A 15130-nucleotide genomic window follows, 5' to 3' on the forward strand; every position below is an offset into this window, starting at 1 on the left:
GCGGATGGTGTGGACCCCACAGTCACTGCACTGTGGATGATGTGGACCCCACAGTCACTGCACTGTGGATTGTGTGGACCCCACAGTCACTGCACTGCGGATGGTGGGCCCCACAGTCACTGCACTGCGGATGGTGGACCCCACAGTCACTGCACTGTGGATGGTGGACCCCACAGTCACTGCACTGCGGATGGTGGGCCCCACGGTCACTGCACTGCGGATGGTGGACCCCACGGTCACTGCACTGTGGATGGTGGACCCCACGGTCACTGCACTGTGGATGGTGGACCCCACGGTCACTGCACTGCGGATGGTGGGCCCCACAGTTACACTGCACTGCGGATGGTGTGGACCCCACAGTCACACTGCACTGAGGATGCCAAGCAGGCATTTTCAGCCATACCATAAGTTGCCCACCAGCAGCTTCAAGGAAGGCATCATGTCCCAAAGAACAACCAGGGATGACTGGCTCTCTGGTGCCCAAATTCTACCCCTAGGACCTGGTCTCTTTTAAGTTTAATGCTTTCACCCCAGTGGCAAGAACATTCATGTAGTCCTGGGTGGGTATGGGTAGGAACTTAGAGGGGGCTAAGAAAGATGAAAGGGCAGGGGAAGCCTAGAGCCCAGGTCTGAGGTGTGAAGGAAGAAGCCCCAGGAGTGGTCCAGGGGTTCATCCCTGTATGAAGCAGCCACCGGTCTAACAGATGGGTAGGAAAAGAACCCAGCATTGGTTAGGCACAGACACAGAGATGAAGGGGGAAGCCATTCTTCCTGGGACTCATGAGCTACGAGCTTAGCATGAACAGTCACTGATAGCTGTGGCTAGGACCTGAGGCCTCAATAGGATTTCGAGAGCCTCTTCTGCCACTACCCAGAAAGGCAGGGATACAGAAGCCCTCCATGGAAGCACCTTACTGTTCCACACCCAAGCTTTAGGGCTTGCTGGAGGCTGAGCTGCCGATGCCTGGAGGGCTCTGGCTCTTTAGTGGGGCTCATTCTCACAACAGTCCATTTGTCTAGGAAGCTCCTTCACAAGTCTAGAGTACCTCAGGACTGACTCTGAGGTAGGAACACGTAGTAGGCCCAGCTTGTCACCAATCTTGGTGGCTCCTGACCCAGGTCTGAAGGAATCTGTAGAGATTGCCCTAAACCCTCAGTATCTGGTGACATCATCATCATGCTGGTATGCTGACAGGTACCTTGAACTGGCTGGGCTGTCCCTTTGACAGCTACCTTCAGGGTCAGCTTTCAGTTTCAACCAGGGGCCCTGCAGGTTCCCTTTTATTAATCTACCTACCCTTTTTCTGAGGTCACCACCTTTTTCCGTCTGCATCATTGCTTGGACACATGGCCTAAGAGGCCACAAGTAAGAGCCTTGGGAACTCCTGGTGGCAGGCTGGGCCCAGGATGTGGTGGGCTTACCTTGGCATACTCGAACATGCAGAGGTCAGTATACATGTCGAGTGCGAGGTTCTCGTGCCCGCTCCTCTTGTACAGTTTGGCAGCCTCATGGAACTTCCCCTGGTAGGAAAACACATCTGCCAGAAACAGGTCATTGTTGGTCTCGCCCCGCTTCTTCCTCTCCTGGAAAAATTAGAAGCACGGGAAATGGCTTCCACAGTCATGGCAGGAAGCAGCCTGTACAAAGGCTAGCTGCTGCTATTTCGGGCTAAGCCCTTGGGTCTTCCTACTAAGCCCACACTTGGCTCCTGGGCTGCCATGTCTCTCACCTACGTCTCTACTGGGGATGTTCAACAACAAAAGCAGACTCTTTTTCAGACCACTGAAGATCAAACAAAAGGCGAACCTTTGTTTGCTCAGTGGAAATTCCACAGGACGGCTTTCCTGGATGCTTGCCCAAGGCAACCGCAGGATAGCTTGGACAGTGTGCACTGGCCAGTCAGGGACAGCGTTGCATTCCTAAGACACCTGGGTGGCAGAACTGTGACCCAGAGGAATGACAGACAAGGACAAAGTGTGGGATTTTCAACCAAGATGGAGGCCATAAAGTAGGATTTCAAGCATGGCAAGGCTACTGTTTCTAAGAGAAGAGGAGACACTGTGTGTGCTGGCTGCATGTATGTCAACCTGACACAAGCTCCTCAGTTGAGAAAATGACCCTAACCAGGTATGATGGCGCACACCTTTAATCCCAGCACTTGAGAGGCAGAGGCTGGCAGCTCTGTGAGTTCGAGTCCAGCTTGGTCTACGGGGCAAGTCTAGGACAGCCAGGGCTATTACATAGAGAAAGTTTGTCTGAAAAAACAAAAAACAAGAGAGAGAGAGAATGACCCCACTAGGTTGGCCTGTAGGCAAGCCTGGGGTGTGTTTTCATGGTTGATGTGTGTGTGTATAGGGGGGTATGGCCCTCTCTGGGTGGTGCCACCCCAGGGCTGTGCTTCTGGGTGCTATAAGAAAGCAGGCTAAGAGCCAGGCAGTGGTGGCACACATCTTTAATCCCAGCACTTGGGAGGCAGAAGCAGGTGGATCTCTGTGAGTTGGAGGCCAGCCTGGTCTACAGAGTGAGTGCTAGGACAGCCAAGGCTGCACAGACAGACTCTGTCTTAAAAGCAAAACAAGACAGACAGACAGACAGACAGACAGACAGACAGACAGACAGACAGACAGAAAAGAAAGAAAGAAAGAAAGAAAGAAAGAAAGAAAGAAAGAAAGAAAGGAAGGAAGGAAGGAAGGAAGGAAGGAAGGAAGGAAGCAGCTGAGCAAACTATAAGTAGTTCTTTTTCACGGTCTTTGTTTCAGCTCCTATCACCAAGCCCCTGATTTGAGTCCGGCCCTACTGCCCTCAGTGATGGACTGGAATGCAGACAGAGCCATAGGCTGAAATAAACTCTTTCCTTTCCAAGTTGCTTTTGCTTAGGGCGTCTTATCAGAGCACAGAAGCCCTAACTAGGACGCCGTCTGCTAATGTCCACTTCACACAGGAAACCTCTACTGCTCTCAGTGACCCTAGCACCACCAAGCACTGCAGTGAAGGAAGGGAAGATGCGAGTTGAGTCAGGCACGGTCAAGGTCACACAAAGCTCGCTCTTCATGTCCCATGATTCCACCTTCTGAAGCAAGGAATGGTCCCTAACACAGCCCTGTGTGAACACACATGTGTGCATGTGAGAGCACGCACGCTGAGCAGCGCTGAGGCTGGAGAGAGGCATCCGCACACACCTTCCCTGTGTGGGGACACTCATTAGTCTACAGCACCAGTGTTTGTCAACACTTGCCAGCACTCGGCCCCTCAGCCCCAGAAGCTGCTTTTGCTTGTTTTCAATCAAGTGTATCACAGGAGGAAGATGAGACATGGAATCAAACTCCTAGACAAGCTAGTGGAAGTCTCAGCAGCTGGAGACAACATGCCTCACCAGTGACAGAAATAATTTTTTAAACCTTCGCATAGTGCAGGCCAATCAACCAAATACATGACTTAAACTCTTATAGGGAGGTAGGTGTCAGCCAGTGTGGGGTGGGGGCCACAAGGCTACAAAGGACTGTCAACAAGGGCAGATTAATCTGCCACCATGCTATCACCCAGTTATCTAACAGGAACCCACTGAGGTACACAGCTCCCTGGTCAATACTGGCTGCCCAGAAGCCGGAAGCCAAGGCCTCAGGACAGTCACAACAAATGGCCTGAACACACTCTGCTCTTCCCAGAGACAGCCCATCAGCACATTCCTCAGCTCTGAGGTCACTGGCAGAGGTTATACCTTTTGAACTAAGTGAGGCATCACAAGGAATAAGAGTCCGCTCTCACAGAGGCCAGCTACCTTTGTGCAAAGAAAAGTGATGTTCTGTAGCTTTGCATGAAGATTCCAAGGACTTAGTTATTAACACCAAGCACCAGCCCCGAGCCAGCAGCTCGGGACAATGGCACCCAGCCAGACCTTGTCCACCTGTGTGAGAAGACAGACAGTAGATGACCTGCTGGGTAGAAGGGGGCAGACAAGGTTCACAAAGTGGCAGAGCTTGGGGAAAAGTGGGGACCAAGTCTGAGTTTCAGCTAAATTTTTTAACACATCCCCTCAAGGATATGTCCTATCCTCTCCTAACTTCCCTTTCTTCGCCCACTGAACAGGGCTGGCGACGCTAGCCCTGCCTCACTGTACTAAGGACCTCGTGCGTAACGTCACACCTCGGCTGCACACAAACACTCAACAGCTAACATCTTGTAACCTCCTCTTGTCTCAGCTCTACTTGCTGGTTCCCACCCCCACCCCCATAGAAGGCTGGACTCTGCACAAGGCTACATCCTGCACAATGTTGGGCCCAGCACAAAGTTTGGTCCTGCACAAGGCTGGGGTCCACATCAAGTATTTACTCTGCTGGACCAAGTTAAAGGGGCAAGACATTTGCAATTTCATCACTGCTTCCAACTGAGAGCTCAAATGTGTCTCACATTCCCTTAGCCTCACAATAAATCTGTTCAGGAGAAAAAATATGCATGCCTTTTTACAGATAGTCAGACAGCAATGGAATACACAGAAATTAAAAATAGTGTCTTCCATCACCCATAAATGGTGCAGTCAGAACCAGATTCTTCAGCCTATCACAGGCCGTCTGGGCAGGAGGATGGCTTGGTAGGTCTCAAGGCAGCTTAGGAGCATCTGGGAAATGCTTCATTCACTGGCAGATTGCTTGAGTCCAGGAATACGGCAACAGTCATGCCCAGAGAGGCATATCACATCGCAAGAGCCTGACTCTACCTCACAGACACACCAGGGAATGATAGACCACCATCTTGGTTTTTCAAGACAGGGTTTCTCTGTGTAGCCCTGGCTGTCCTAGAACTCACTCTGTATACCATGCTTGCCTCGAACTCAGAGATCTGCCTGCCTCTGCCTCCCAGGTGCTGGGATTAAAGGTGAGCACCACCATTGCCAGTGTATAGACCCCCATTTTAGGAACAAGGAATCAAAGATTAAAAGAGACCCAATCCTTCTGCCTCATTCAACTGCCAAGTAACTGGCCACTCTATCCCCCAGAACAGATCACAAGGCCTGTGTTCCCATGTCCTCAGGACTACTGACCACTGAATCCTGAGAAGGAAGACGGTTACCTCAATACTGCTGATCAGCTCTAGGTATCGAAGGTCCTGCACCCTGGTAAAGGCCTATGGGAAGAGAGAAGAATAGAGTCAGCTGCCTTCTTGTTCTCCACAGGCTGGTGGGGGTGGGAGCACATCGAGCTCTAGAAAGAGAGCCAGGAAGCAGGGGAGGGAAGCCTGATTCATCATTGTGTGCCTGGGAGGTGTGCCACCCAGCGAGGCGCAGCCTGCCTTCATCTCGAGGATTAGTCCTTACAAAGAACTGTAAAGAAGTCCTGGGAGCATCAATCACTTTGGGATTAGGTAAAACAGAACTATGATCCTGTAGTCTGCAGTGGAACCCCTTGCCAGACACTGCTCATAATGGAAAGGCAGGCTGGGCTGATTCCAGTCAATGGTGTCTGCAGAGAAGGCAAGACAGAGACAAGAGCCTGCACACTTATACCTGTGACTTGGTGGGGAGCAGCAGACAGCTCTGCTAACCCAATGGTGCTTCACATACGGGGCACACAGGGTACACAGGGAGAGGAGGAGGAGAAAGCCCAGGGAAGAATGGCTCCGCAGGGGGACGGCAGGAATGATCTTCCAGTCTCTAGAAAGCAAGCTTGCGTGTTAAACCTGAACATGCACTGTCTGCTTAGACTCACGGTAGAGGCAGACTTCTAATGTGTGCATTTCTGGAAGGCTGTGAGGGGCAGGCAGAGCGGTGCCAGTGAAGCATCTTCTGTTGCTTTCAGGTACCACAAGGGGCTTAGGGGAGCTGACCTTCATGTGCTCTGCCGGCAACATTTCTACCCAGCTGTGCTTTCTGTGCTGTCCACGTGAAATGGACTGACACATGCCCCGAGCAGCAGCTCCTGAGCCATTATGGTTTAGAATGCACGACAGCCCTTGGTTCCTGCAAAGGCATCCTCTGTGCTAGAAGAACTAGGGGTATTTATCAAGTCATCCAGCTTCCGGCTGCCTTGCAGATGACCACAGTGCGATTTTACCCTCTCACCCTATAGGGCCAGAATCTATTCAAAGGCTGGGGACACAGGATTTCACTTGGCCTCTGTCCCCTCCTTAGTTCAGGGGTTCACAGTGGAAAGGGGAAGCTGGGCAGATTAAATAGAGCGCTAAATCTCCCTGAGCCAAGAGCTACACATGCTGGAGGGGACACCCTAGAGACACACTTCCTGTCTGAGCATGGGCAGTGGCAGACTGCAGGATTAGGCAAAGCACTGCCCAGGAGGGATCTGGCAAGTGGCTTTCTTTCTGAAATAGGGACTTATTTTGTTGCCTAGGCTGGCCTTGATCTCCTGCACTCAGGGGATCTTCCTGTCTCAGCCCTGAGATGCTGGGGTGACAGGCACATTCCACAATGCCCAGCACTTGGCTTTTCCTGAAGAACTAACAGGATAAAGGTGTCTCAGGCAGCAGTGGATAAAGCCCAGCAGGACTATCCAAAGGTCTGACAAGCTGCCTTCCTCATCTGTGTTTCCTGAAACTAGTACAGAAATCAGTCCCTCGTGCTGGGCAGAGTAGAAAAAGGAGACTCAAGTCTCAGCCAAGTTTGAGCCCAGGCAGGACCTTGAGCCTATTTCCTTCCTGCCTTTTGGCTCCAGCTACCTTCCTTATGGTCAGGCAAGCAAGGCCCTCTCCAAGAGTCTTTGTGGTTCTGGCCACTGTATCCGTGAACTTGATAAATTTGCCACTGACATCCTTTAGCCCTGACATACCGCAGAGTCACGGTGCTCCTCGGAGTGGTCAGTCACAAGACTGTGAACAACTTCCACAGAGGGAAGTGGGGAGCAGGGAACACAGGCAGCTGGCAGCACTAAGCAGCTCTTCGGTGCCATCTAGTGGGGACATCTCTCTAGGCCAGGCCCTTCCATCCACAAGTCTAAGTACTGAGTGACCGGCACTTAGGGAAGAGGACAGTCAGGGATTCAGGGTTAAGATAAAACACTGGTCAAGGTCTGTGGTCAAAGCCGTACACCTTTCCTACACAGCAGGCTGCCCACAAGCACTGTGCACACAATTGTCATTTGCCAGCCACTCTGACAAAGAGCCCGGTTCTCTGAAATGATCGTGTCTATTCTCAGTGCTCTGGGACGCAGGGTAGGTAGGAACTGAATCAAAGGTTATGGCCCAGTTTCGGTTCCCTCTACTTAGACATCTGCTCTGCCACTGAAGGGGCCATGTGCTGGGTGGTGCAGGGCAATACTACATGAAAGGGGACAGCCTAGAGGGAGACAATTCAATTCCTTCCTGGTCACAAAGAGCAGACATCTTCACATGCTGGCATCTCTGAGAGGGGCAGGAGAAGCGAGTTCCTCCAGGAGAAGCCTCGCCTCTCCCGAATCCCCGAAGCCTTAGTCTAATACGGATGCTTATCTGATCTACAAACACGCAGGCAATTATTGAGCAGGCTTATTTTTCCTCATGTGCTATGTACTGAACCAGGGCCTTGTACACGCTCCCCCAGTGTTCTGCCTCCAGCTCTGTGTGTATGATTGGTGTTTGCGCAGCCACTCCAAACTGCCCTTTACCAGGCCTATGGAGACCTCAAGAGTGAGTTCAAAATGAAGGAGACTATGCATTTTCACACCCCATTTTAGAACAGAGGCAGGGAGGCCAGGCCGAGAGAAAAGAGTAGGAACAGCTCTGAGACATGGGCAGGCTCCACTGTCCTGTTTCACAGGACACAGGCACCACATATGTCTGCAGGTCCCTCAACACCGGCAGCCTGGGCAGAAGGAGGCTCTCGACTTGGCTATGGGAGAAGAGGCAGGGATAGAGGATGAGGGAGAGGAAGTCAGTCTTTCTCCCTCGGTCTTCAGATGGAAACACATCTGGGAGCCTTCATGTGCCTAGACAAGGTTAACTGCTTTAATCAACTAGACCGGAAGTGACAGTCTGAGTCACTCAGGGAGGCCGTGGGAATCAGAGGCTGACCACCTCATTTACACTAAGCCGGTGCTAACAACAATGGTGGAGTGATAAGTGGCTGCTGTTCAGACCCAGCCTAAGGGACACTTGATGACCAAATGTCTGTCATGCCCAGGCTTTTATCTTTATATAAATGATCACTACCAAGACTGACAGCCAGAGCCAACCAGATGTTTTACTGCATTATCTACTTGAGATCTTCCCAACTTCCGAGAGGACAGGGCCTGGTCCTCCCGAGCCCTCCAGAGAAAGAACCTTGGGAGGGTTGTTCCTGCCAGGCCCACAGTGAAGGGGTGACTGAGAAAAGACCAGAACTCAGGACAGTCTGACTTCAGAGCCCATTACAGGCAGTTCCTGCCCCTCCAGTGTTATCTGGATCCCTTCTGCCTCAAGAGACCCTCCAAGGACAAATTCTGGCACACACCGACGAGATAGGTACCTTCTTTGCAGTTTCAAACTCAAGTCCTTCTAGAGCTTCCATGGCCAGTTCACGCCAGTCAGCGTCTGTCACTCCCAAACAGGCAATCTGGTAGGCTTCTCTGAACATTTTCCTATCGAGGTATTGGTACATCGGAGCAGACTGTGGGAGAAAGTTAATAATCTGTTCAGAGCACTGGAAAGAGTCGGGTTCCAAGCAGGTCTACTTCCAGATGTCCAGAGTATTATCGTGGGAAGTGCCGACCTCAGCCCTCAGCCACCAGTCTGCACCTTTGCAGCCTCGCCTGGCCCACCTGTGTGCCCTCCTTTCCGCCACCCTCGCCTGCTGAGTCAGCACTCCCAACACACACTTTGGGCTGCCATATGCCCACTCCTTCCTTGAGTCTACCTGACCATAACATGTCACCTTCTCTGGGAAGGATCTATCCACCCCCGTGGGAAATGCCTCGTTGGTCTTATAAAGCTCGTCTAGCAGGTCCCTCCTGGAAACTCTTCTCTGCTTTCTCGTGTCCCAAGAGAACTGTCTGAGCTGGCCCTGGCTTCTGTGTACTGCACCCTAATTCCACGTGGCTCTGAGGTGAAGCCCTGCACTCCCTGTGGCGGCAGCAGGCCCTCCATCCCGGGCCAGAGGAATGAGTCATGTGACTGGAAGGGAGACATCTGGGGTGGCCTCTTCTCAGAGGAACTGAATCTGAAAAGGGAGCAAATATGGAATTTGCTCCAGACAGGACCCTGAGTTCTCTGGTGCTGAAGACCAAGCTGCCCAGTTAAGAATATTTACAAGCATGCTCTAATGACTTCTTTTTTTCAAGGTTATAAAAAGCTTTGCAGTTCTCTAACCAGCCCCGTGTAAGGACACCTAGGACAGGCAGGCCCTGCAGGACACTTGACTTGCCTGAGGTCACAGACCTAGCAAATTAAAAGCTAGATGCTAGAACAATAGGTGATCTGATATTCCTGGTCTTGTGCTCCTTCTTGCGGTGCGTGCGTGCGTGCGTGCGTGCGTGCGTGCGTGTGTGTGTGTGTGTGTGTGTATGTATGTATGTATACGCATGTACATGCATTTACACATATCAGACTAAAGCTAAGCTGGGCTTAGCATCTTTGGCAATAAAAGATCCTGTCTTGATATAAAGCTATCAATAAGCTTCAGGGACCCACACCTCCCTTCTGGGTTCCTGGGCAGTAGGATCAATCAGCCAGTGCCTTTGTACTAATGTGCACATTTCCAAACGTGAACTTGGAAATGCTATTTTCTCCATTTGGGGTCTTTATCTTTGACATTTCCGGTCCTCTTTTTTTTTTTTTTAACTTCAAAATTAAAAGAAACCTTTTTTCCTTTCAAGCCAGTCTACCCTCTGACAGCAAGATACAACTGTTCCCGGGGGGTTATTTTTCCTGTGTACCACACTATCCACTTCCCCTGACTGTAGGGAAGCAGCTGGCCACAGAGCCTGGCCCAGCCACATCCTAGCCAGGTGCCCCCTAGGGAAACATGCTACCTTCTATTTAGAGACTCTGCCCACTCGCACTACTGTGGGCTGATGAGGCGCCCAGTTCCCGGGACACAGCTTTCGTACCTCCTTGAAGCTTTCTCAACCTCCACCTACTCTGCCCCCACAATGATCTCATTTTCTAGACTCCTCATACTCTCTGGTCCACTTTAGTTCTGTTTTGTGGCTTTTGCTGTTTCATGACTGTCTGTAATAAAAAGGAATAATAACAGGAATTGGGACAGGCAAAACCTGAAAATGGCTGTAATTAACCCCATTTCACAGTGGCAAAGCCTGCAGTCTCGGCTACTCTGGAGGTAGAGGTGGGAGGATTGCTTTAGCCCTGAAGTTCAAGTCCAGCCTGGGCAACAAGGCAAGCATCTGTCTCAAGTAAAACAAAACAAACAAACACACACGCACACATACAAAAACAATACCCCATTATATAGAAAAGAAATGAGGCCCCAGAGAGAGAGAGAAGGGGTTCAGATGCAATTGGGCCAGGCTTCAGGACCAGAACCCAAAGCCAGGGTTCTTTTTCCCAAGCTGCAGAACTTCTGCTGTGCTGACTGCCCCATGGCAAGGAGACACGAAAACACAGCACGGGATGAGCTGATGGGCCGGTCACACGGGCAGGGAGGCACAACCCGAGTGAGGGTTCGAGAAACTTCCTAATGGACCAGTCCCCTCTGAGCACTCCTTATCTGGCTGCTGCACTCCAAGCATGACGTGACGGAGCACAACTGGGCTTGCTGTCCTACTTGGCAGCTCGAACACAGCAGTTCTTGCACAAGATGATACAAATTTCGAAAGGAAACCAAGGAAAAAATCCCAAGAGCAAAATTGGGGCTTTCTGCCTGGTCTGGAGGCCCAAACCGCAAGACGACTGGAGGCAGAGGCGACAGATAAACAGCCTTTGTCTCAGATTGCCTTTCCCAATGCTTGGCAGCTCTGGCCTGCTGCATCAGCAGGAAGGCTGGCTGCAACCAACAGAGACTTTGGCTACTGAATCTTGAGGCCCTGGCAGAGGGAGCCCCGGCAGCCCCTCCGGCTCCTCTTGGCTGGCCAGAATCTGCGAGCAGCAACTGCATTTACTTTTGAGATTAAGACGTCAGTCTGAGGAGAAAACCTTTGAAGAAGCAAGGTCTGTTTGGCACAGATGAGGAAGAATGGGGCCTTGCACATGCAGTGCTGGAGTCTGGGGTGCTGATGGGGAGCAGGTAAGGACGGCAAGGAAAAAGTCCAACAGGCCTCATCTGCTCCCACAGCCACCCTGCTGACATTTCTCATGCTTCCTCTGTTCTGCTGCTGACTCACATCAGAATTCACTGCCATTGCTTGAATACTCGCTATGATCAGGAGCTGCTGTGGATACTGCTGCTATAACCCCTGAAGCATCAAGCTAAAGAGGGCCTTCCTGGCTTTAGAGAAGAAGTAGGTGGAGTTTGTAGATGTAGGCCAGGTGTGTGTAGGCAGGCAGTCTAACAGAGCCAAGAAGAAAGGCAGTCTAGAATGTCTGAACATCTTTCAGTATATGGGGCCTTTGGCCCAGCAATGCACTTTTGAAATTTATACTAAGTCAGAACAGATACTAGGGGGCTGGAGAGATGGCTCAGAGGTTAAGAGCATTGCCTGCTCTTCCACAGGTCCTGAGTTCAATTCCCAGCAACCACATGGTGGCTCACAACCATCTATAATGAGGTCTGATGCCCTCTTCTGGCCTGCAGACATACACACAGAATATTGTATACATAATAAATAAATAAATAAATAAATAAATAAATAAATAAGAACAGATACTAGGAAGACACCCATTATTCACAAAAGCAGAAGCTTCGGGCAGCCAGGTGTGGTGGTGCACTCCTTTAATCTCAGCACTCAGAGGCAAAGACAGGTGGAACCCTGTGGGTTTGAGACCAGCCTGGTCTACACAGTTCCAGGACAGTCATGGCCAATAATGAGACCCTGTCTCCCAAAAGCAAAAAGGAAGCAAAAGGCTGTGGATAGTACAAATGTCACAGCAGTACTGGAGGAGCAGCTGTGGCCATCCATGCGACAAGTGCTGTGTCCATTACCAACAACGCTGGGCACGTGGCAGAGAGCACGAGAGCTTGGGGCAGGAAGGTGCTCAGGCTGCATGGTGGAGCACACAAACTGCATTACAGTCATGCACCTATGGGGAACTGAGCAACAAACACAAGGAATCACTGGTTATTTCTCACATAGATACATGAGCTTACGATCATGTTTAAAAATCCGGGTAAAATACATTCACTGACATGGCATGATGTTTCCAGCAGCTGCTGAGCAAAATCTCACTAAAGGATAAGTAAGTAGGGCCTTTGGTTTTAGCAATTGTGTTTTATTGTTAGTGGTTTTTTGTTTTGTTTTGTTTTGTTCTAAGAAAGTGTTGTGTGTGCCCTAGGCTGCCCCTAAACTTGAAATCCTACTGCCCCAGCCTCAAAGCCTGAGATTATAGGCATAAGATACTATGCTAGGTGAGACTGCTAGTTTAAAGCCAATAATTCATCAAAGGGCTGGGTCTGGAATAACTGAATGTCAGGTTAAAAGAGGATAGCATGAGGCTGGCGAGATGTCTCAAAAGTAAAAGGACTTGCTGCACACATGTGACAACCTGAGTCCAATTTCCAGGGCCAACAATGAGAGAAACAACTCCCAGAAGTCGCCCTGGGCCCCCCACAGGCCCAGGGCCTCACACATGTAGACACACACACTAACAAACTTCTCAACATTTGAAAGCACAAGATGGCATAGAGTGATTAAAAGCTCCGTTCTCTTGCTAATGGTCCATAATCAGTAAAGTACACACAATAATATGTCTGGGGTCTGGTGAGAGGGCTCAGTGGTTCAGGGAGGGCCCAAATCACATTCTTGGTACCCATGTGAGGTGTCTCACAACACCCTGAAACCCCAACTCCATGTGCACCAGCACACATGTGCTTATATATGTGTGCATGCATGCATGCATGCACGCGTACACACACACACACACACACACTTTAAAAAAGCAATTATTCTCTTGAAGATGGGATGCTATGGTCCAAGTTTCTCCTTAGTATTTGTCCTGGTTTCATCATTGTTCTATAAGAAGTGTCACTCACTTCAGGGACAAGCAGACAGGCAGCTAGGGCAGTGGTAACTAGGTCAGCCACCAGATGGGCTGCCTGGATACTTCAGTCTGTTTCTGCCCTCCCAATTCTGTGACTCCATACTTTCACCCCTGTCTCTAGCTGGCCTCCTCTGGATGCAGGGGACTATGCAGGGTCCCATGTGCCCCTCTGGTCCACAGTCCTCAGTCCCTACTCTACCTAGTCTCCTCTCATACACAGCATTCCCACCCATGCACTTAGGCGTCCACCCTGTTGGACTTGCCACTAACATAATACTGAATACTGCTAACACAAAGCAGCAGGAAGGGAAAAAGAGCGCCAACGGGTGTGCTGTTCAGATTAATGTCAACTTGACACAAACTACAGTCATCTGAGAGGACAAAAGAAAAGATCAATAAAATGATTCCTAATGCTATGCTGCTGTACTCACAGGATCGGTGCCTAGCCCAGTCATCATCAGAGAGGTTTCCTCTGGCAGCTGATGGGAGTAGATACAGAGACTCACAGGCAAACATTAGATGGATCTTGGGGAACTCCACAGAAGAGGGAGGAAAGATCATGGGAGCCAGAGGGGTTGAGGACACCAAGAGAACACAAAATCAACTAAGCAGGGCTCATAGGGGCTCACAGAGACTGTAGTGGCAATCAGAGTCTGCATGGGTCGGCACCAGGCCCTCTGCATGTATATGTGGTTCTTTAGCTTGGGTTTTTTGTTAGACTCTCTGACTCTTTTGTCTACTCATGGGACCTTTTTTCTCTTACTGGTTGCCTTGTCCAACTTTGATATGAGGTCTATATTTAGTCTTGTTGCATCTTGTTACACTGAGTTTGGTTAAATCTCTAGGAGGCCTGCTCTTTTCTGAAGGGAAATGGAGAAACAGTGGATCTGGGGGAGAGGGAGGGTGATGGGGGGACCTAGAGGAGGGGAGGGAGGGAGGGAGAGAAGAATGGAAAAAAAATCTCAAAATAGATACAGATCTAAGGAATCAAATGAAGTCCTAGCAACATTTAGACACACTGAAAATAAAAAAAAAGAAAAAGAAAAAATGTCTCCATAAGATCCGGCTGTAGGCCAACCTGTAGAGCATTTTTCTTAATTAGTGATTGATGAGGGAGGGACCAGCCCATTGTGGATAACGCCATCCCTGGGCTAGTGGTCCTGAGTTCTCTAAGAAAATAGGCTGAGGAAGCCACGTGGAGCAAGCCAGTAAGCAGCACCCTTCCATGGCTTCTACATCAGCTCTTGCCTCTAGGTTCCTGCCCTGTTTGAGTTCCTGTCCTGGCTTCCTTCAGTGATAGACCACATGTAGATATGTAAACCAAATAAACCCACTCCTCCCCAACTTGCTTTTTGGTCATGGCATTTGTCACAGCAACAAAAACCCAAATTAAGAAAATGGGGCTGAGCTCTTTGTCCAGAAACACATGGCCACACAGGGCACAACACATCCAAGACTACAACACCTGTGACATCACTAATTCCACACTTCCCTCCTCCCTCTCTTTGTGGCTCTTAGCGCCAGTCTGACCATTGTGTTTTGTGTGGCCTACAGTTTGAAAAAAATGACAGGTTACCTGTGGCACCTCCACAGCAGACATAGAGAAGACGTGAAGGCAGAAGATCTTGGAGCCATTGTAGCCAACCACGAACCCTTGCAGCTTCTGCTGGTGCACCGGGAAAGTGCTGGCTTTGATGTTGAGGTAGCCTCCTCCGGAGAAACAAAGCATGTCCTCACACTGGGTGTTCCAGGCCACACTATTGGCATTTGGTTCCTGAGGGACAAAGGCCTATAAGGCTCTGGCCCACTCCCACCCACATCTTACAGCTGAGTTGCACTGAGGTTCTGACAGCAGGATGAGAAGAGGCAAGGCAACCACAGGAGAGGGGACAAGGCAAACCCTCAGCGCACTGGTGGCATGACAGAATTTTCTGACATGAGCTATTTTCAAAATTATTATCCCTTCCCTATTTTAATCACTCCACAGTAAGTAGAAACTCAACAAGGTAGGATTCCATTTCTGCTAAAGGAAGAGGGTGGGGTGCTGCTCTGTGGCAGTGATTCCCCAGCACACACAGA

The 15130-nt window shown here is 50.2% G+C and overlaps 1 protein-coding gene across 1 annotated transcript in view; it reads right to left on the reverse strand.

Moving 5' to 3' along the window:
• The window catches only part of Ift122 (intraflagellar transport 122), a 71219-nt gene that overhangs the window by 18221 nt on the left and 37868 nt on the right, over window positions 1-15130 (reverse strand). Inside the window, 4 exon segments of the mRNA XM_038320275.1 lie at window positions 1423-1584; window positions 5069-5122; window positions 8430-8570; window positions 14628-14825. Coding sequence (XP_038176203.1) covers window positions 1423-1584; window positions 5069-5122; window positions 8430-8570; window positions 14628-14825 — 555 coding nt within the window.

Source organism: Arvicola amphibius, chromosome 2 (genome assembly GCF_903992535.2).
Source record: "Arvicola amphibius chromosome 2, mArvAmp1.2, whole genome shotgun sequence".
NCBI lineage: Eukaryota > Metazoa > Chordata > Mammalia > Rodentia > Cricetidae > Arvicola > Arvicola amphibius.